Raw genomic sequence first — 22,629 nt, forward strand, 5'->3', positions numbered from 1 at the left:
TTGCATTACAATGTAAGGTGGGAAGAGAAGCTAGCTGCTTGAGCTGCTGCTACCCCTCCCTTGCACTCTTGCTCTTTGCCACCACCATGAAAGGTTGCTTTCTACTCTGTGCTGCTCTGCGTTGGACCCAGCTGAGTATGGACTGAAACCTCCAGTAACTGTGAGCTAAATAAACCTTTCCTTCCTTCATTGTGAGTGTCAGGTATTTGTCCCAACAACGAGAGAAGAGTAACTAAGACAGTTCAACATTCAGAATTTTGTTGGTTCCGTGAAATCCATTGATAGGGGAACTTATATCATGTGTATCATCAAGGGCTGATGAACAGGTCACCAAAAGATTCCAGTCTCCTCTTCTTTTCTGAAGCAGTATGCCAGCACACAACCACTAGTTTACTGAATTTCAGTATGTTCACACACAGGCTTGCATCAGAAAAGCAAAATTCACATTACTTTCTTCCAAATCTACAAAGGTTTGGGTTGAAGACAATAATCTGATTCAGAGCTTAGGAAATTACAAGTACATAATAGCACATAAGGACTTGCACTTTTGTTTTCCCTTTGGTTCAGTTTCTTGTGTTTCACAAGTGCCTTTTTCTTTCTCACTTAATGGAAATTTCTTGATGCTTAGGCATTCTTATATCTTTTGTATTTTTCCTTATGTCCACTAGAATATGAGCTAGCATCATAAATATAAATGGAGTATGAGAAGTGATTTGCTAGCAAATATGTCAAAGTTTTGTTGGCTTGAACTACAACTAAGCTTTTTATTTTAGATAAAATGTTATTATGAGTAGAGGCACATTTTATATACTTCTGTTTGATCTGAACAGTATAGCAGTATCTTAAAATTCAGCTGATAATCATTTTCTAGATTAAAAATAGCATGTATAGTTTTGTACAGATTCAAAGTATATGAAAGTATACTACAAGTAAAAAAATGTGTCAAATATTCTTCAAATTAAAAAAAAATAAAATGGCATCTTAGACTTTAAAATACAGCAAAATAATAAAGTAGGATGAGAAAGTTCATTGATCCTCCAATAAAGAACGATAAAATGTCGTTATGAAATGGATCATCCAAGAATCACATTTTTATTTTTGGAAGAGCATTCTTTATATAATTATTTAACTTTTAAAAGGACTACATAGAAATGGCTAATTGCCAAATTTGATATTTGAAAACACATACATGTATCACACACATGCGCAGAAACACACAGCAAAGAGCTAAGAAATATTTTTCATTTTTTCAATTTTAGGGGAGGCTATGGTCACGATGTAGGAAAACGTCCTTGGATTATAGGAGATGAGAGCATTGTAGGCCTTATGAAGGACATTGTAGGTAAGTATAAAATGCACTGAATTTTTATTGTAATAGAGTTATAAAGTATTATTTAGTAATAAGCATAAAAAGGCAAAATTTTATTGAATAGTATCCTGGTTTTGTGTTTTAACCCATACTTTTAACTTAGATTTATTCATTTAATTGTTGGTATAATGGACTCTATTACTTACTTTTCTCATTGCTGAGAAAATACCTGAGACCCACAAATTAAATGAGGAAAGGTTTAGTGTAGTCCATTCTCAGCTGGCTCCGAGGAGGAGGCTTAGCAGAGGGGCATGGCAGACAAGAGACAGTCCATGGCAGGGTAGGAATGAAACACCAGAGCCAGAGGTAGTCAGCCTTCCTTTCTCTTTTACCCCACCCAGACTATAAGACTACTGAGTAGTGCCCCTCGTGCCTGGGGTGGGACTTTCATTACCCACCCCTGGAACTGTTCTGAACCACCTTAGCTATCACACACACTTAGTGCATGTTTTCACACCATAGATATATCTGCCTCCAAAAAGCCCCTTCTGTGAATACATGAGACTTTGGGTAGACACCTACATCTAAGCCAGAACTTATACACAACCAGGTCATTTGACAAAAAATAAAATATATCTATTATTTTTTTCTGAAATAAGTTTACAATAATATTTGGCCACCTGTGAAAAGTGTGCATTTTATTAATTTATAATTAAACAAATTTCATAAAATGAAGTTAAGTGAATTTTGTGGAATGTCATTACATGATAAATACTAAAGTAAAAGTATTAAGCATTGCTTGAGTCATTGGACCCAGTTATTCTCCTTCCAAGTATCTTCCTGAAAGAGTTAAAGTCATCATAATGTAGTGATGCTGGTATCTCTACATTTATAGCAGCATAATTTATAATAATTAAAATCTTAGAAACATTCCATATGCCCAATGAACAGATTATAGGATGGAGAACATGTGACACTTATATACAGTGGAGTACTATTCACCCATTAAGAAAGATAAACTTGAGATAATTTTTGGTAATCTGGAGACCATAATCATAAATGAAATGAATCAGATGCACATACAGAAAAATGCAAAAAACTGAGCTGAGCTAGAACCTCCTCTTTTGGTAGGAGACAAAGGACCACCAACAACTGGCACATTCATTTATGTACTCAGGAGGTTCTTGTCGTTGAAGCTCCTCACCTGGCAACTTGTTTTTGTGTGGCTCACCCTAGTGCTCCATATTTTCAGGCAAGAGCTATATAGCTTCATACAGAAAATTTGAAATACAAAACTATATATAATATTATAGTATGATAATCATGATTCCATATTTGTAACACACCTAAATTTCCCTTTTGACATAAAATAGCATTTTTGGTCAGTCATCTCTATCTAGTATATAAGATGCTTTTGCCTAACTTGTTGATATTTTCAATGGAATATCATTGATGAAATTTGTGACATTGTCTATACTGTGTAATGTCTAGGCATCTCTTAGTATAATAGCACATACTTAGCATATGCATCAAAGAAGTACTTTTTAAAGGCAAAATTCTTCTTTCTTTCTTTCTTTCTTTCTTTCTTTCTTTCTTTCTTTCTTTCTTTCTTTCTTTCTTTCTTTCTTTCTTTCTTTCTTCCTTTTTGCAGTAAAAAGGATTGAACTCAGGACCCTGTGCTTGCCAGGCAAGTGCTTATTCTGCTGAGCTATCCCCCTGGGACTTAAAGGCAAAATTCTTTTTATTTTTTTTTTTAAAGGAAAAATTCTGCATCTTAAAGAAAAGTCTATCACAATAAGCAATTCCTGTTTTACATGTTAGAAGCACTGCATTTGAAGGCATAAATATACTTAATATACGATAATATTAATAACAATCAATTGTCATAGCCATACAGAAACATTTTAAATTTAGTTTTATACAAAGCCATCTTTATTTTACTAATAAAATAATTGTATTTACTTAGAAGCATTCAGAATGTCAACAAAACAGTTGCAACTTATTGCAATTAGAAAGTGGTATTCAGTTAACAGAACAAAAATTATTTCTCATAGGCTGTTTCAGAGACAACTGAGGTGAAAACTACCGTCCCCATATATAACTAATTTGTGCTGTGCACCAACAAGAACCCACTTTAAATTTCCATGCCAATTTACAACCCCCATACTGTACCAGGCAAGGTTAGTGGCTATTGAAAATACCACCAGTACAGGGCTATCTAAAGACACATTCAGTAGTGTGGAAACTATATCAAAAAAATAAAAATAAAAAATAAAAGACATTGTACAGTTTAAAAACAAACCTTACACAGCTTTACATTTCAATTTTTTTTCTTCAAAAGTAGTGAGTTCTATACAAGGTGGTTAAGTGCTTGACAGACAAGAAAAAAACTGTGCTAGAACCAACTTATTCATCATCATCCTCTTCTTCATCCTCTTCATCCTCTTCATCTTCTTCCTCCTTTTCATCCTCATCTTCCTCATCCTTCTCCTCTTCCTTCTTTTTCTTGTTTTTTTCAGCCTTGATGACTCCCTTTTTTGCTGCATCAGGTTTTCCTTTAGCCCAGTAGGCAGCGATGTCCTTCTTATACTTCTCCTTCAGTTTAGCAGCCTTCTTCTCATAGGGCTGTTCATCACCTTCTGTAGTATTATTATATAATTCTCCAAGTTCCTTTGTGACATCACCAATGGAGAGGCCAGGATATTCTCCTTTGATTTTTCGGTGATACTCAAAACATAAAAAGAAGAATTCTGAAGGAGGCCTCTCGGGCACATTGGTATCCTGGGACTTCTTTTTTGTTTCTATTTTAGAAGGAACATAAGTTTTCATTTTTCTTTCATAATGATTCTTGTCTGCTTTTGCCATGTCTTCAAATTTTCCTTTTTCTTTAGCAGACATGGTCTTCCATCTCTCTGAGAACTTCTTAGAAAACTCTGAGAAGGTAACAGAAGCATCTGGGTGCTTCTTCTTGTACTCCTCTCAGCACGTTTACACAAAGAAGGCATCTGATGACATCTTGCCTCTCGGCTTCTTAGGATCTCCTTTGTCCATGGTTACTTGTTTTCCTCAGTGAGGTACAGTCACCCAGTGCCGCTTCGGCTCGCACTTGCCCCGGACGCTGTCTGTATGGAGCTCAGTGTACTCAAATGACTCCCAAAACATCTTTGAATCAGAAAAACTTATTGTCTCAGTTTTAGGAAGCTTGATATTTTGACAATGGCCAAATGAAGCATATCAAAATTTGTTTTTAATGATGTTTATTGACCTGTTTCCCTTAAGGATATGGAGATCACTGGGGAATCCCGTAAATGAATAAGAATAATTATTATTCCAGGAAGTTACATTTTTTTAACCAACTGGAGTTCTGTCCGTCATTTCTCCCCACCCTAAGGGATTTTTGTTTAATTATATTAATAATTTATGATGACCTGTGAGAAAACCAATTTTGATATAATTTTGACCAGTTGGCAAATCAGGTACAATCATGCTTTTAAAAACTGTAAGCTAAAGCCAAAGGGCTGACGAGATAGCTCAGTGGACTAAGGGCCTACTTAGGCAAGCACAGGGTCCAGGGTTCGATCCCTGGTAATGCATGGCCGGCCCTGCCCCAGATGCACTGAGCTGGCAACCAAACCTGTCATGGGTAGGCATGCCTGTAATCCTAGCCATGGGCAGGCTGAAAACAGGAGGATCACTACAAGTCTGAGCTGCATAGTGAGACCCTGTACCAAATGCATAAACTAAAACAAACAAACAAAACATAAAATGTTAGAATCCAAATTAAATTATAAGTGAAATGATGCAAAAATACAAAATAAAAAAGAAGAAAAACATTGTTGAGTACAAATACAAAACAGTTGTTCACAGGACAAACAGGGTAATAAACAAATACAGACTATCTACTTAAAATGTCAGAATATGCTCAAATATATTTTTGACCAAATTGCATTATAATAACTCTTTTATAATTTGATTTCTTTTTTCTTTCTTTCTTTCTTTTTTTTTTTTTGGTGGAAGCATTAATTGAACTCAGGCCCTTGCACTTGCCAGGCAAGTGCTTATTCTATTTAACTATCTCCCCAGCTCTTATACAATTTTAGAAACTTTAATTATAAATAGACTAGTCAGGATTATTTGTAGGTCAATTAGCGGAGATTTCTTTTAAGAATTTGGAAGAAATAAAACCTCTTATCTAATATATATTTCTATTTTTATACATATATTTAAATTTTATTCAACTCTAAGAATACTGGCAACTTTTGTGTTCTTTCCTGTAGCTTCCCGCTCAGTTAGCTCCATAAACTTAGACTTTAGATTTCCATTTTTAGTTATCATCTCCTGAGCATTCTGGGCCAATTCCTTTAATGCACTCCAGGTGGGCTCTAGCCCCATTTAGTTTAACAGATGTGGTGTGGTCTGCATGGCAACATTACCAAGAGCTGAGCATCAGCTTCTTGAAATTTGCAACCAACTGCTTCTTAGAGTGAGGGTCCGTGATCCAGCTGGACAGCATGCTCTGACTCCGAGAGACCATTCAGCATTCTCTGTAAAAACAAAAGCATATCGTTGGCCCCATATAAATACTAGGTTATGTCCCTTTCATTGTCCAGTTTGAAGACCTTTCTAAAGAATCCTTCCCAGCTTCTTGTTCTTTATCTTTTTGAATTGTGTTTCTGCTATTGTAGTCCCATTCCTAGTAATATTTAAAAAGTTAATAGTTTACACTGCCAAGTGAAGTCTATTATGAGGTGTAGGGAAGGATTCCTTTCTTAGTTTTACTTTTGCAATAGAATTTTGAGCATACAGAGAGCATGTTTAAAAATTTTTTGTCTATGAGACTTATAATGAATTCCTGTAATAAGGCAAATGAGAAAAAAATTGCAAAATCTTTGGAAGTTAACACTCACAGAAGCAGTGCCATTGTCAGTTTTAAGTACCCACTAATATTCAGGTGTAACCTGTTTATACCACTTATTTGCATTTTCAAAGGAGAATTACTGGATGACTAACTTCCTAGCCTCTGTGTCATTGATAATCTTGCCAGTACCCTGAAATAATTGGCCAACTGAGGTCAGATGAAGGGATGTCACACTCTTTAAAGGAAATGCACCCATGCTTTTGTGGCACCTATTTTAATTTGTTCATGTATTTGCAAATCAAAAGCAAGTTCCTTATTTGTGACAGCACAGGCACATTCTCCAATTAGCATGTCTTTTGTAATGGCTGTGTTGTGAGCAGAAGGGGAGCTTGATCTATGCACAATTTTTAAAAAAAAAATTCCATTCCACAATAAATAATCTCCTGAACTTAAACTTATTGTAGCCCTTCTTTTCCAATCATTTGGGGCTATAAACTGTTGCCCTATAAGCTCTATAAAACCCAAAGCAAAAGGGGTTGTGGAGCCACAGGCAGCGGCTGCCCATTTCAGCTCCTCCAAGGTCTTAAAGGTTACAGCTTCACCAATTTGTATAAATTGCCTCAGATCATTGAGGTCTTGGAGTTCAGAAAGAAGTGGACATATTGAAAACCCTCCAGGATTCTCCTGCCCCCATGGTTTCTTTAGTGACAATTGCAATGGAGAAAGAAAGGGTGGCTCTACTCTATGAAGGGTAGAAGTCTCAGCCTGTGACACAGCATTCTTTTGTTTGTTTTTGTTTTTGTTTTGATTTAAACTGAGAAAGTAGAAGCAATTGCTTGTGTCACAGTTAAGGCTATCCTTTTATTTTGGACAGTTATGAAATGGAAGTCCCAGAGAAATACTCTTCTGATAGGCAAGAGTCTTCTTTACCCCTCTGTCCCTTCATTGTTTGATTTAGCAGCTAGAGGGTTCAAACTCTACTGGGGGCAGCTGTTGCTCCACTATCCTTCTTTTGCTTGGGATTTAGATTTAGGATAGTGCTCCAAGCCAAATCCTCTATTGTCACCTCACCAAGAAACTCCCCAATCGATGTCCACAATAAAAAGGTAACTGCAGGAATAATCAACAAGTATTTGTATACACATCTGTTGTTCTTGAGAACATATTTGCCCCATGTTTTACACCTAATGAAATCGACAGTAGGTGATATCGATGTACATCTCTTACCTACGCTTTTTTTGAACCTGTTTTGCTCTTTTACTCTCATGAGCCAGTTCCCTTTATGTGTGTGCTTAGAGGTGTCCTCTCATCTTCTATATGATGAGTTTCTCTGTACTCAGATCCCGGTTTGAGGCACCCATTGCTGTGTCTGGAAAAACTATTGAAACTCCATGGGTCTGATGGTGGAGGGTGAAGAGAAACAACAGATAAGATGCAGAAAGCTGAGGACAGGTGGAGCCTTCTCTCTCAGTGCGAGTGAAAGGACTGCTCATTGAGTGCAATACATTTATTCATATACTTGAGATGCTATAGTCAACTGCAACCCCTTCAGCCTAGTAACTTGTTTGCTTGGTTCTCTCAGGAAACTTGAGTTATCATAGCTGGAAGAGCTAGTTCACGCCGCTCATCTCAGGTGCTCCATGTGGTCAGGGCTGGCCTTACTTTACCTGTACACAGGTGATCAATCCCCAGCCTCAGCTGCTGCCAAGAACATACACCATAGTAAAAAAAAAAAAGTTAAATAATGGACTGTAGTTTAGTTATCAGAACTCACACAGGAGATAGTGCAAGTCTCTGTGCTGTCTAGGCAACGTCAGTACTATGGGGCGTGGGGGCTGCACAAAAGCCCATTGGGATCTCCTTCCAGCAAATCCCACTATCTGCATGAAGAACATATTCCTTTTAATACATTCAAATTACAAAGTCTACAAGAACCATCAGATTATAAATCACATAAATATGTTATTTATTCAAAAAAATTTAAACTTCCAAGAATTTCAAGCAAAAATCAGCTCTATCTCCTATGAGTTATTGTTCAGTAATCATTACACTACACTAAAAATGCTATATTCTATGACATAGAAATAACAGCAACACTAAACAATTAAACATAGATCTCCATAATTCAGAATTAGTGCCATTATCGAAGAAATGTTTAGTTGAAAGTTAGATAATCTAGTATTCTGAGATCATTGTGTAATTGCGGATTCAAGAGCTTCCGTAAGAAGTGAAGGTGAATCTGTGCAACTCTGGATTCTTCAGTGTGGGATCCAGGGCCAGAGAGGACCATCTTGTAGAAGCAACTCCCACCTGGACAATCCTGGATTGCGCTTAAAGGTGTATTAGTTTTTTCATGAAAACCATTTTTGTTCATTCTGTGAAAGCCAATTTTATTCATTCAAATACACAATACATAAACAAACAAAAAAATAACCTGAAAAGGATATTAGATTAATTTAATCTAAGGACAGAAGTTTTCCTTATTTCTAAATTTTTTTCATGTTTTGGGGTTGTTTTTAGACTTTAAGGGAACCAGGGAGACAGCTAGAGGACTGGGGAGATAGCTCAGTAGAATGAGTGCTTGCCTGGCAAGTGCACGGTCCTGAGTTCAATCTTTGGTACCAAACAAACAAAAAAATAAAAATAAAAAAAAACCCACTATTTTGTAATCCTGTTATTTTGTGTTTGATATTTATTGTTCTCTAAAGAGAGTTAGGATGGTTATTTATACACAAGCCATGAGAGTAAGGTCATATTACTTAGAGAGATTTATTTACAAAGCCAATAAACCATGAAGAAAGGTTTCATTTGACCATTTAAAAGTTTATAGCTCTATTGGAATTTAGTCAGTGTGTGATTGTTTTTCTTCCCAATAAGTGTATGAATGTGATATAGATTCTAGTAATTTCAAAATAGGCACTTCTCGTTGTTGCTAAGTACAAAGAAAAAAGTAGAAAGGACTATAAGTATTCAGTTGTTGAGAACAGGAAAAAGACTATGCTTTGTTAATATTGAAAGAAAATATATTAACCTTACCTCTAGGTGTCTTTGCCTGCTTTACAAAATGCATAAAATTATAAGACGATGGAGTGTGTTTCCAAACCCTCAACCAATTCTAAACACCAAAACTGAGTGTCTGAAAATACAGTCAAGACACAAGCTACCCAGAAGCACTGACCATCTGCGATTAGGATTTAGGTGCTCAGTTCCTCTAAACTGTTCCTACTTTGACATCCAGCACAGGTCCCAGTATTATCCATACTTTCAAGTGACCATCTGTATGCCGAAGGATTTCTGAGATTGCATTTGCTGTAGGAGCTCATAGCCTCAAGGAAGTATGTTACTGACACTGACCACTTTATAATAAAGGACACAGTGCAGCAGTGGCTGACGGAAGGCAGGCAGAGGGCCAGGTCTTATGGGTAGGGATGATGAGCAGGGAGCTTCCGGACCTCTTGGAGCATGCCACCCACTGGCACTTAGCTCTGTTCTGCTCCTTAGAGGCTCTCTAAATCTCGCTGATCAGATTCTTGTATAGTTCCATTTTCATTCCAGAAAGTTAGTGAATAAGGTTGAAATTTCCAAGTGTGTAAATGTTGTGTCTTTCTAGTGAGCAGTCCTACCACAGGACCATCAGGAATCTTCAGCCAGGTCAGCGGGGTAACATAAATGGGGTGCTATGCAAGTGAGTTTGTTACTTGTAAGAAAGAGAATCTGCAGGTTCTGGGAGCTCTACACCAGGAAGTAGAAACAAATGCCACAAATGTGGGACAAACGTCACTTAGGTTTGCTTATTTTTGTCTTTGAATGTGGTATTGATTAAATTACATAAGGTTTGGTCCCAAAATATAAGAGAAATGTAAGAGATAATTGTTTGTTTATCTTCTTTTTACAGTTTTATTTTTTAAACTTTTTATAGAATACAAAATAGAAAAATTCTTAAATTAGAAAAAATATAGAATTTGACTAAACAAAATGAGGAATTCAGCAATGGCTGTCATGTTGTATATTGTCTTCACATTAGTTGTTCATATTATCAGATACAATCATATAAAATTGGTTCAAAAATATAAAAGAAAGAAAAATTTAAGCATTAACTGTTCCTTTCAATACACCAGTACAAGTCATCAGTACAATTACATAAGCTATCCTCCCAGTTGTTCCCTTTGAACAGTTTACTTCCCTTTCACAGGTGTTAAGAACCTGAAAGAGTCAGTAAAATCTGAAAGGTACATAGAAAATTGCTTCCTGAAGTAAACAAAGTCTGTTTTGTAGACATGAAACTCAGAAAATCATATATGATATATTCAATCCTCAAACCTTGTATGGTAAATGCATATTCAGTATTCATTTGAAACATTTCCCGTGCACAAAACTGATCTCTAGTTTAATAACTATCCTCTTAATTATGCAAATTTTCTGTAATTAATAGTTGGGAAAAATTGCCCTGCTATATTTTTGTTGACCTATTGAATACCAGTAGTCCATGTCTGCAAAAGTGAATTATAAGCAATATTTTTAAAGACTGGGGTACACACAGTCATACAAATGCACACCAACAGGCACAGAGTCTTTCTTTCTTTCTTTCTTTCTTTCTTTCTTTCTTTCTTTCTTTCTTTCTTTCTTTCTTTCTTTCTCTTTTCTTTCTTCCTTCCTCCCCCTTCCTTCCCTCCCTGTCTCTCTGTGCTTCCTTCCTTCCTTCCCTCTTTCCTCTTTCTTTCTTTCTTTCTTTCTTTCTTTCTTTCTTTCTTTCTTTCTTTCTTTCTTTCTTTCTTTCTCTCTTTCTTCCTTTCTCTCTTTTCTTGGCAGCATATATGAATTAAATCCAGGGCTTTGTGTCTGTCAGGAAAACACTCTAAAACTGAGATATATACACAGTCCTTGTAAATGTTCTATTTGATATTGGGTTTTGATGGGTTGCCCATTGTGGCTTCCTGCCTCAGTTTCTTTCGGTAGTATGGATAATAGGCATCTATAGCTGTTCCTGTGTCATTCAGTTTTTACTTCAATTATGTAGTGGATAGCTAACTGGTTGTGAACTTTGAATTGAGCTAGCATGGTGCTGGGAGGGCCACCTGAGGATTGCTGCCAGCAACATAAGAGGTGCAACTGGATAAGTTGTCCATGGGCTGTTAGGGAGGCTGTTTGAAGAAGCTGATGGAGCTGTTGGCAGCTGCTGACTCTCGCTCTTGGGCTATTCTGCTGGAAGACCTTATGCTAGGTCTATATCTTTCCTGATAAATTTGGCTGTTCCTGTTGAAGGAGAAGCTAGGGACCTTCGTTGTCATTGACAAAGGCTACAGTTCATTTTAGGGGAGCTCTGATCCTTATAGTGAGCACCACTTCCTGGCTCCAGAGGGGAAGATGATGCACTGCTCAGCCTCATGGAGAAGCTTGTCATTCTGGCTTTCCTGATGGGAACTCAGTTTTCTTCATTGCTGGAGGAGCTTGGGACCTCACTGTTGCTGAGGATACCTGTGGTATTTTTGGGGGGATCTCTGGTTCTTACATTGAGCATTGCTTTCTAGCTCTAGTTCAGATCCCTCAGCCTGCTAGCACAGAGCTTTCATCCCACTGGCATAGACTTTCTAGCTTCCAGTACTGCACTTAGGGCCTTTCCAGCATAGATCCATGAAGCAAGCCTACATGAGACTTATTGTGGCCTTCACTTGTACTCGTGGGAAGCACTGTGATGAGCTCTTGGTTTTCAGGTGGAGTCATTCAGGATATTAGGATCCATGCCCTCACCTGGATTCTTTGGTCTTTAAAGTGTTGACAGATTTTCTACACTCTGTATATGATTCTTTGGGTGATTCATAATAAAATAATATTATAAAATGTATCCTTTATTGCATTGTTTCCCTTGCAAGACCCCAAGCCATGATGAATTATTATCTCCCAAATTTCTGTACTTCGAAAACTCTCTGTATTAGTTAAATGGTCGTTAAATCAAAATTGTAAATCAATTCACTGGTTATTTTGATGGGAAAAAATCAAAAGTTATTGTATATGTGGTGTGCATGTGTGTGTGCTAAAGAACAAATTATAATAATTTAAATACTCAATTAGCATAATAATTTAATCTAGAATTGAATAACTCTTCCATCAAAGTGAATGAGTGTTCCAGTTAAGCAGAAAAGGTTGGGGTTATGGACCTAAAAAAAGCTAAAGAAATCAGAAATGAGAAAGAGAAAATAGGCTGTTCATTTCAAAGGTATTTTCTTGCAAATTGGAGGGAAAGAAATAGAATGGTTAACATCTGATTAGTGCAGGTTACTTTTTTCAGCGGAAGAAGTTAGACAGAGGGAACTGGGTTCTTTTGTCAATTGAATCTGTTCGGGAAATTTCATTGTCTCTTTATTCTTGATTTCTCAGCTTGGATAAGCAGCTAAGTTTCAGTTTGTTGACCTAACACTTTAGCTAAGCAACTCCATTTTTGATATTTATTCAGGGCTGTTGAAGTCTAGTAGGGGCTTTGTCTAAAACAATGGCTTCCTGTAATTTTTGTTTAATAGTGTGTTCATCTGTTTACTGTAAACTGCATGCAGTTCCCCTTATTTGCACTGTTTACTTGAAAGTTCTGAACATTTGGATCAATATTGAGCTACCAAAAATATTAAATTATTTTTGATTGCTTGTGATTGGCAGGTTGTGTTTGCTTTTTTTTTTTTTTGTTATTGTCTTTCATTAATTTCATGTTTATTTGGTGGTTTTGGTGATGTTAATGAAACCCAGACCTTTTTATGTGTAGACAAGTACTGCCCCACTGGGCCGCATCCCTTTCCACATCGTTTTGTATTGTTCTGTCTGAAACTGTAGTATAAGAACCCAAAACTCTGAAAGTAGATGTGGTTTAAATCATAAAATAATCAATCACAGCAATTGTGTACTATCTACACTCAAGTTTAGTAAGGGTCAAATTCACTTACATATATATAAATATGTCATGAACAGAAATGTATATAGTTTGGGCTAAGATTGAACCCTCTAGGTTCCTACAATCACAGCTTTACTTTACCATATAATTTCTCAAAAAATATTTAACAATGGAGGATAATAAAAAAAGATTATGGGTACAAATTGCTGGAACAAAGAGAGAAAAAAGACAATGTGCCTGGACAGAAAAAATTTCAATTTTAGATGTGCAGAAAAATGATTAATAAAGAATTTATATAGAGCCAACAATTCCACAAAACATGGAATAACTTTCTCTTATAATTAATGTCATACTATCAAGATACTAGAAATAAAATTGCTGAAGAATATTATTAGTATTATTAGTATTCTTATGCCTCCTTTTCCCTGGATACATAAAAATCACAAAGGGATAGATACATGCATTTGAGCTTATAAAAGTTCTGCAATAGAAATATACATTTGGCTTATGAAAATTGCGGCTGGCCTTGAAGAAGCAATAATCTCTGGCAGCTCTACCCTAATATTCATGCAGCCTCTACTGTATGTCAACTACCCCTTGGGGCCACAGAAGTCTTCCTTTTAAAAATAGAGGTAAAACTCTTGCATAGTCTAATTACAGACCTAATAACCAAAGCCACAATAATATTTGCTTCTGCTTGATAACATTTGCAGAACATGCTGTGGCAGTAAGAAAATCCCAACTGACATTTGTTATGAAATAGTGGTGACCACTCTATCACCATTGTCATCTTCCTGTAGGGAAAGATTAGAAATTGTAGCATAGTAAGAAAGACACAGAGAATGGTTATGAGCACTCGTCTCCTATACATACCTTACAATTATTATATTATAAATAATGCTTCCAAACATGAACATGACCAAAGATTACTATCTTTTTTCTACCATAATTTGAGTAAGTTAGTTCCTCTCTTTTGAGGTTCCTTTCCACATGGATACACTAAAGAAAACTGTAGAAACTTTGTCATATTGCGGTGAAAACTGCCTGAGCTAAGGCAAGTCAAGGATCTGGAAGTGTTGCCCCATCTTGTTAATGGTCCAGACTGAGGGAAGAAAGACAGGCTTGCACCGACTTAAGCTTCACCTTCTGATAAAGCAAATGTTGCTGCTCAGTAAATAAAGAGCGCATGAACATTTGTTGAATGAAAGTCATAGTTCACACCCATCTGAAGAAGCTTTCAAATTCTATTAATCTTTCTAGATGTTGTTAAAATTTTGTCCCCATATACTTAGAATTCTTGTTTTCATATTAAATCAAAGAAGCCTCTCAGGTATAAGAAAAGAAACAAAAACAACAACAAAAATAAGTTCAAAAATATTCTATTTATAAAGTGTTTCATTTTCTTATGAAATGCCAAAAAGACTAAAATGACTTAGAAGAACAATGCTTAGAAGAATAACAGGAACCCAAAAAAATAGGTCAATTATGCAAATTTTCTTTTGAAAATAAACTAAGAATCTGATTAATTGGCAGTGCTTTGATGTTAGGAATGCCTGACTCTTTGCTACTTTTAGGTAATATTTGTAATAAACACTTCTGTTAATGTTTCCAACTTCTAGCAGCAAGAGAGGGCTACATGTGAGTCTGAGTTAATTTAGCCCAATACATATGTGGGTGAACATATGTGTGAGTTTGTCATCTTCCCAAGAAATCTCAGAGAAGTATGAGATGATCTGAACTGACAGGATTTTTTTTTTTTTTTTTTTTTTTTTTTTTTTTTTTTTTTTTTTTTTTTGCGGAACCAGGGATTGAACTCAGACTGAACCAGAAATTGCCTTTCACTTGACAGGCAAGCTCTTATTCTACTGAGACATCTCCCCAGCCCCTGGCAGGAAAATATTGTAGAAATCCATACTTTTAATTAGAACATGATAGAATGCCTGAGTTCCTACAGAAAGTCCTGCACACTCATTATTTCCTGCCTTTTGTATTTCTCTGATTTTATTTTGTGATAACTTATGATTTGTCTTGCTACATTTTTTCAAATACATCTTTTTCTAATTCCTCTCTCTCTCTCTCTCTCTCTCTCTCTCTCTCTCTCTCCTCCTTCCATTCCCCATGCTAACATTTAATAAATAGTTATTCAGAGACGATGTGTGCAAATCACTAACATGGAGTAAAAACTATGAGATTAGATATCTTAGATAATATTTTATTTCAGAAATAATAAAATTTGTGGACCTGGGGAGATAGCTCAGTAGGATAGGTGCTTGCCTGGCAAGCGCAAAGGCCTGAGTTCAATCCCCAGTTCCATCGAGAGAGAGAGAGAGAGAGAGAGAGAGAGAGAGAGAGAGAGAGAGAAATAATAAAATTTGTACCATAATATTGCGAAGCAGCAATACTTAAAACTAGAAGTGCTTTGTTTTTTACTGTATTTCAAAGAAATTTTCTTACTGGAGAAGGATACATCTCCATACAACATGAACTCACCACATCTATCTAATACGTATAGGGGGACTTCATTTAGTGGTTTATAATCTCTGGCAGCTCTACCCTAATATTCATGCGGCCTCTGCTGTATGTCAACTACCTATGGGGGCCACAGAAGTCTTCCCTTTGAAAAACAGAGGTAAAACTCTTGCATAGTCTAATTACAGACCTAATAACCAAAGCCACAATAATATTTGCATCTGCTTGATAGCAGATATTTAGTGAGATTTCCTTCCCATTAACTTCAGATGTTACTCATCTCAAAGACCAACGTCACATCTTTGATATCTATCATTTGTTCACCAGCTCTGTACATTAGGCAGTGAAGTCCATGTGACAAATGAAAGAGTTTTTTCTTCGAATAAAAGAAGTTTTGACCCTCCTTATACAACTATTTTAAATTTTGAGTATCCCAATTTAAACATTTAGTTCCATGGACTTCCCTTAGATGAACTTCTTTTTGGAATCAATTACACTTACTCTTCTATTTACTGTGTATTCTTTAAAATGAAATGACATCAGAAGTATTTTTTTGGGTACAAAATGTAGGCCTTGTATTATGATGTTCTCTAACATCCAGCAGAGCAACCTTATGGACATTAAGATATACAGCATCCATCCTCAGTGTTGGTAAAGGCTACCTGGGTCCAACTGCCTTTAAGATACAGCATTAATAAATGAAAATATTTATATGTCCTGAGTTCACAAGCAACCAGTGTATTCTATGGATTCAATAGTGTCAAAACTTCTCCTAAGAGAAATTATATCATAATATCATTCTGTAGTAGTTATCTTCATTTTGAATATTTTCTTATTGGACAATGTATATCTTTATTATCTTTTATCTCAGTGTGTGTAAATAAACCCTGGAGTTATTTAGGTTATTATATTTTGCTTTGTAACCCTTTTGCCTTATTGTTATGTATCTCCTGGTCACAATAGAAAAATATGTTTGGCAAAGTAGTCTTCTTGTGTTAAATGTGCATTTGAAAGATGATGTTAGAAATAACCAACTTTAAAAATGATTGACCCTAATATCTGCTGAGATTTCTTTTGAAAATACACTTACCACAAAAAATGTTCTCATTGGGTATTTTGCAAACTCATGAAAAATGTGATAAATCATTTTTAATTTGCAGGCAAAAGAAAGGCTTCATTATTTTGTCTTGTTATTTATAACCTCAGAAGAAATCCTCTTCTTAGCTGACTCTGTGCATGCGAGTGCAGTTACCATGCATAAAATGGGTCAAGTGGGAAGCTTCCTTTTCTTCATGATAAGACGCTTTAAGTGTGACCTTATCTCTGAAAACATTAAGAATGACTGACAGAAGCTTCCTTACCTGGTTTTCCCAAGCACTTTAGATAAAAATATATGCATGATAATATGATTATTTTACAGGAGCCAGTGAGAAAGAAATAGCCTTAATGAATGCTTTGACTGTTAACTTACATCTCCTACTGGTAAGTTTCCTTTCCCAACAGTCTTTAGAATACACTCATTTATAAAATCTGATGCTATTCTATGTTTAATTCATGAGCATCTAAGGTTTTACTTATTTAAAAAAATAAGATTCAAGGTTGTTTTCATTTTTACCAGAAAATACTGGACTCTGTTATCATGATTTCTTCATAAACAGGGATAGTTGATCTTAGCGGTTTTAGAATAGCTGCAAACATAAGAAAAGAGAGTCATGGTGGGTGAAAAAGTTAACTTATTAGAAGTACAAACACAAGGGTGCATAATGACTACCAGAGTACCAAACTTCTCAGAAAAACAATATCTAATATGCTGGACTTCAAAAGGGCAGAGTGATTGATCAGGGTTCTATTGTGTGTTAATTTTTAAATATGTTTAAAAGACAAAATAGACCAAATCGGAGAAATCTTAAGGGATAAATAGCTAAATACTTCATAGATCTTAAACATGCAACACACAGTTATATCTGAAAAAGTGAAATGTATTCTCAATCTGAGACATACTGTCTATAGTAATTGCTCGACACTGAAAATTTTAGACTCTACTTTAATTGTGTATTGAGAACATTTCTACATGTTCAAGCATCCTTTGTTTTAACCCTCAGAGAAGTTAATCCATGTCTATTAGACACTAGTGAACACAATCAACCAATTTATCTAAATCTTAATCATTTCTTTTGGAAAAGTGAGGACAAAAATTCATTTCTTACAGATAGATCTACAGGAGGATTAAATATGATAGCAAGTGAAAGTTGGCTTAACACCTTGGCTCATAATCAACAACTAGTTAATAGTCATTCCTTTGTTATTCTCAGTCTATATCTCCAGAATATATAGAAGTAGAAGAGCCTCATTGAACAAATGGGCTACTTTTCGCTGGTGCATATAAGGACAAATGTTTCACATTGGTATACTTTTAGTAAGATCTGAAATAAAATACTATAAAATAAAGAAAAGAGTGGAAAATTATATAATGGATGCCAAATTAGTAGTGCATGATAAGTCATTATAAATAAGACATACATAGAACAAGGTATTTCAGTTTCGTACTGGAGACATTACCATTACATTCTTTGGATGATAAATTTTCAATTAACATCTAAGCAAAGTGGGAGAAGTTGTTTCTCTGATATACATTTTCTCCTAAGTTGGATTTACTATTGATAAGCATAAAGAGTCGATATATCTTTTTCCTCCCTGTAATTTACTCTAAACAACTCTAATTGAAAAGTTACCCCTAAAAGGTATCTTGCATACTTAATTAGTACCTTCCAAATGTTTGAAATTATAAGCGGAGAAGTGATGCATGAAGGGATAAAAGTGTAAATTGTGTTTCAATGTTTTCTCAATAAATCCATTTCATTGCAGTTATCATTTTTTAAGCCTACACCAAAACGGTATAAAATTCTTCTAGAAGCCAAAGCCTTCTGTTCTGATCACGTAAGAATTTCTTCACATTATATTTTTATTCTTCCTGTTCTGTAAGAGGGATGTGTCATTTGCCTGACTTGAATATGTATTCATTAGTTTTTTGAAAGTAACTTTACAATAGAAACATCTGTCAAATGCTTTTGATTTAAGCAGTTTTTATAGATTGTAGATTTATTTTTGTTATTCAACTAAAACATGTGTTAAGGGAGGAAAGGACTGAATATGAACATTGATTTATTAGTCTTTTAAAAGACATTGAGTAAATGGCTGGTTTAAATCAAGTGTGGTTATAAAAGTTTTATTAATTCGTGTTGCTGCTTTATTTTATAGAGCCAAATCAATACTAACCCCAATGGTTAAACTTTTAGCTACATAAAATTGAAATGCAAGCTTTTGTTTGTCTCTTTTTCATAGCATGCTAGCATATTTATCGATATCTTATTATCAAAAGATGTATTTGTTAAGGATTAAAAATATTTCTTGTGGATCACAAAAGAGTGCTACCATAGCAGCAGTTCAGTTGATAAATTTGTTTCTTTTGGAAACACACACACACACACACGCGCGCGCGCGCGCGCATGCACGCACACACACAGCTGAATATTTCAGCTTTAGTGCTAGAGGAACTTGATTTCTATATTTATGTTGATTATTCTAGCCCACATCTTGTAATGCTACAGTGTGTAAAAATTATGTTGTTGAATTAATAGCCATTACCTTACTAAAAAGGAGTGAAACTCCAATATCTTTAAAAAAAAATGTGGGTCCTTGTGACAGCTTCCTTCCATGTATATCATACTGGCAAAAAAGTAGATTATTTTTTAAAAAATACAAAATGGTAAAAATAGATATAAAAAATCCTTAGAAACAGCAAAAAATTTCACTGAACAAAGTAATAGGAATTCAACAATTATTGCTGTGTTACATGATGTTTTCCTCAAATTAGTCATGTCGGAACTAAAATTTTTAAAACCAGATATAAAAGTGGTTTTAAAAAAAACACAACAAGGGCTGGGGAGTTGGCTCAGTGGAATAAGCGCTTCCCTCAACAGCTCAAGGGTCTGAGTGCAATCCCCAGTTCCGAAAAAAAAAAAAAAAAAAAAAAAAAAAAAGAACAACAGTTATAAGAAATCATAAAGAAAAAAAGAATAAAAAAAATTTAAGCATCAATTGCTATTTTCAAAAACCAGAAGAGATTGGCAGTACAATTATCCAAATTATCCTGCATGTGTATACATAAATATTTCTTTTCCCTTCCTTGTTGTGTCCTTTATCTCATCCCTGGTTTTCCTTCCCACTGAACAATTTCTTTCACTTTCACAGAATCTATTGTACCTTTCAGATTTTATTTATTCTTTCAGGTTCTAAAACTAGTGAGACAATACAATGTTTGCACACATGTAGGTCTGATTTATTTCACTTACCAATACAGTCTAGTTGCATCCATTTATCTAAAAAAATAGCTCAAATTTATCTTTTTTTTTATAGCTCAGTGATACTCCATTATGTAAAACTATGACATTTTTTATACATTCCTCAGTTCATTGGAATTTGTTTTGTTTCCAAGACTTAGCTAGTAGATATTTTAGTATCCTTTCATCTCAGTAGCTTATTATTTCTATGCCAATCTATTTTTATATCCTGGTGAAATGTAACAAGTCCATGTTTCTCGCTACTTATTTTGAAATTCAGGTTTTGACCTGGGATAGCCGATTTTTAGTATTAAAAATATCTTGTAACTTCTAAAGTCCAATATCTTCTGTATTAGTCCACTAGTCTAATTTGTACTTTTTAAAGAATGTTCAGATCCCTGTTTAACTCATGTTAAGTAGTTTTTCTTTGTTGTATACTTTGGTTATTTTTAATCTTGGCCTTGGTTTTAATACAATAACGTGTTTTTAATCTTGACCTTGGCTTTAATACAATAACATGTTTCCATTGATATTTTATTGTTTGCTTTCAGAGTTGTTATTTCAATATACTTCTGTGCATTCAGTTCAATTTAATTTAAAAAGTCTCCTTCTCTTCCAGTATGCTATTGAGTCACAGATACAACTTCGTGGGCTTGATGTTGAGAAAAGTATGAGGATAATAAAGCCGAGAGAGGTATATGACAAAGAAATAAATATTCATCATAACTCTCTTAGTATTGATTTTTATCTTCCATTTCCTCAAAAGGTCTTCATTACTTTAATGGAACTTTCAATGAAGCATAAAAAACCTTCTGTTACTATTACATCATATTGTTTAAAATATAAAATAATTTCAGTATATTTGTTTCCATTTTTAAAGGCTTAGCTATAAGGCAAGCAAACTATTTTTCTAATTATATTACTAAAATCTTACATAGTCTTCAAGAGTGACAAATTGGATATCTACGTGTTATTGGCCAGGGATGCCATTAAGAGTAGACTGAAGAACTGTGGTACTTGCTGGAATTAAATGACTATCTTTGGTCAGGATCTTTGTAATCCGTGTGTCACATATGTTTTTTTGTGCTTAGACTGGAATGAACGATAAGTTATAATGGGAAAAATTTGAGCCTTACTGCCTGACTAATAGAGAGTGGTTACCAGACCGTTCAGTGTATGGATATATGACTATAGATATGTGACTTTAGCTCATCTGGGGCTCTATTATATTCAAGCAACTTACTAAGGATACATCTCACACAACCTGGTCATATATTAAAGATCTAAAATACTATGTTCTTTATCCTAATGGAAAAGTGAGCCTGCAATGTACAGAATTGGACCATATAAACATTGCAGGTTGTGTAACTCATCAAAAGAATCATACAGAATAATTTTTAGTCTTTACATGTAAAGATTCCAGCATATGAAGTCAATGTTTAAACAATTATTTTCTTCTATCCAGAATTACTTTGTAAAAAGTTAAGACCTGGTCTGTTCACTTTTATTTGCCAATATGCTGGAAGTTAGTGAAATAAAACTTTCTCATACCTGTGAGAAGATAGCTGCTACACATGTCTTATATAAAGTACTAATCTCTAGCATCATTGAGTACAGCTAGTAAAAATCACAGGTTTAAATCTTATAAATAACCAGAATTTTAATGTCCTATAAGTTAGTCACAATATTGGGACAAGTGTTTAGCACTGCGAGCAGAAGATGGGTCAACATGAAACAGAACCCTACCCTATCTTTGTGAACCAAGTTTCTTCCTTTCCTAATACTGATACTTTAAATAAACAAATTACTTATCAGTTTATCCAGTACTATCCCTCACCTTTATTTTTAATTGTGGTGGGAAACTGTATTAAATTATTTTATGAATAAAAGTTTCTCCTTTACTTAGAACTTTTCTTGTAATTTATTCTCTTTATATGTTGCATTCTCCTCCTTATGTATTTAAAACATAATTTTGACTTAGCATTTGAGAGATTTCGATATCAATCTTGTTCTTATTCTGTAAATAAATTCTACAAGCTGGCGCTGGGGAGATGGCTCAGTAGAATAAGCACTTGCCTGGCAAGCACAAGGGCCTGAGTTCAATCCCTGGTTCCTCTAAAAAAAAAAAAAAAAGATTCTACGTGTTTTGAAAACAATTCTAGTCACAGCCCCCCCTCCCCACACACACAAACCACAAGGAACCTAAAGCACTTATCAGAGTGACTGGCAAATATCAAGAATTATAATTTAAAAATAAACTGAAGGGTATTGTAGGAATCTGTCATGAAGTTTTACTCCAACATTACTCTCATTAATGATGCGTGGACATCAAAGTCATGACAAACAACACTGAATTTATAAAAGAGTTTTTAAATTGATTGTAATTGTTAGAATGCAAGAAGGTACTTTTTATTTAAGCAATTTATTTCAGGTTAAATTGTTGGCAAAGACACATCTAAATTCACAGTCATGGGTCTGCCAAATAGCTCAGCGGATTAAAGCATGTTCAAGCAGGTGCAGGGACCCAGGGTTTGATCCTGGGCCTGCCTTGCAGGCTGACCCCAGGGCGTGCTGAAACAGCAATTGAGACTGGTAGTGGTGGTGCACGCCTGTAATCCCAGCTCTCATGAGGCTGTAAACAGGAGAATCAATACAAGTTCAATCTAGTAGTGAGACCCTGAACACTCAGTAGACCCTTTCCTAAAATATAGAAAAATTAATTAATTAATTAACTCACAGTCATGAGTTATAGGAGGATGATACAGAAGAAAATAAA

At 35.0% G+C, this 22,629-nt stretch overlaps 1 protein-coding gene across 2 annotated transcripts in view; it reads left to right on the forward strand.

Moving 5' to 3' along the window:
- The window catches only part of Kynu (kynureninase), a 135,718-nt gene that overhangs the window by 25,178 nt on the left and 87,911 nt on the right, over positions 1-22,629 (forward strand). For both annotated transcript variants that reach the window (XM_004636634.2, XM_023721422.1), the window contains exons 4-7: positions 1,260-1,342; positions 16,934-16,995; positions 18,379-18,450; positions 20,473-20,547. In XM_004636634.2, coding sequence (XP_004636691.1) covers positions 1,260-1,342; positions 16,934-16,995; positions 18,379-18,450; positions 20,473-20,547 — 292 coding nt within the window. The remainder of the gene's footprint in view (positions 1-1,259; positions 1,343-16,933; positions 16,996-18,378; positions 18,451-20,472; positions 20,548-22,629) is intronic.

This window comes from Octodon degus, unplaced genomic scaffold (genome assembly GCF_000260255.1).
Source record: "Octodon degus isolate 3935 unplaced genomic scaffold, OctDeg1.0 scaffold00082, whole genome shotgun sequence".
In the NCBI taxonomy this organism is placed as follows: Eukaryota; Metazoa; Chordata; class Mammalia; order Rodentia; family Octodontidae; genus Octodon; species Octodon degus.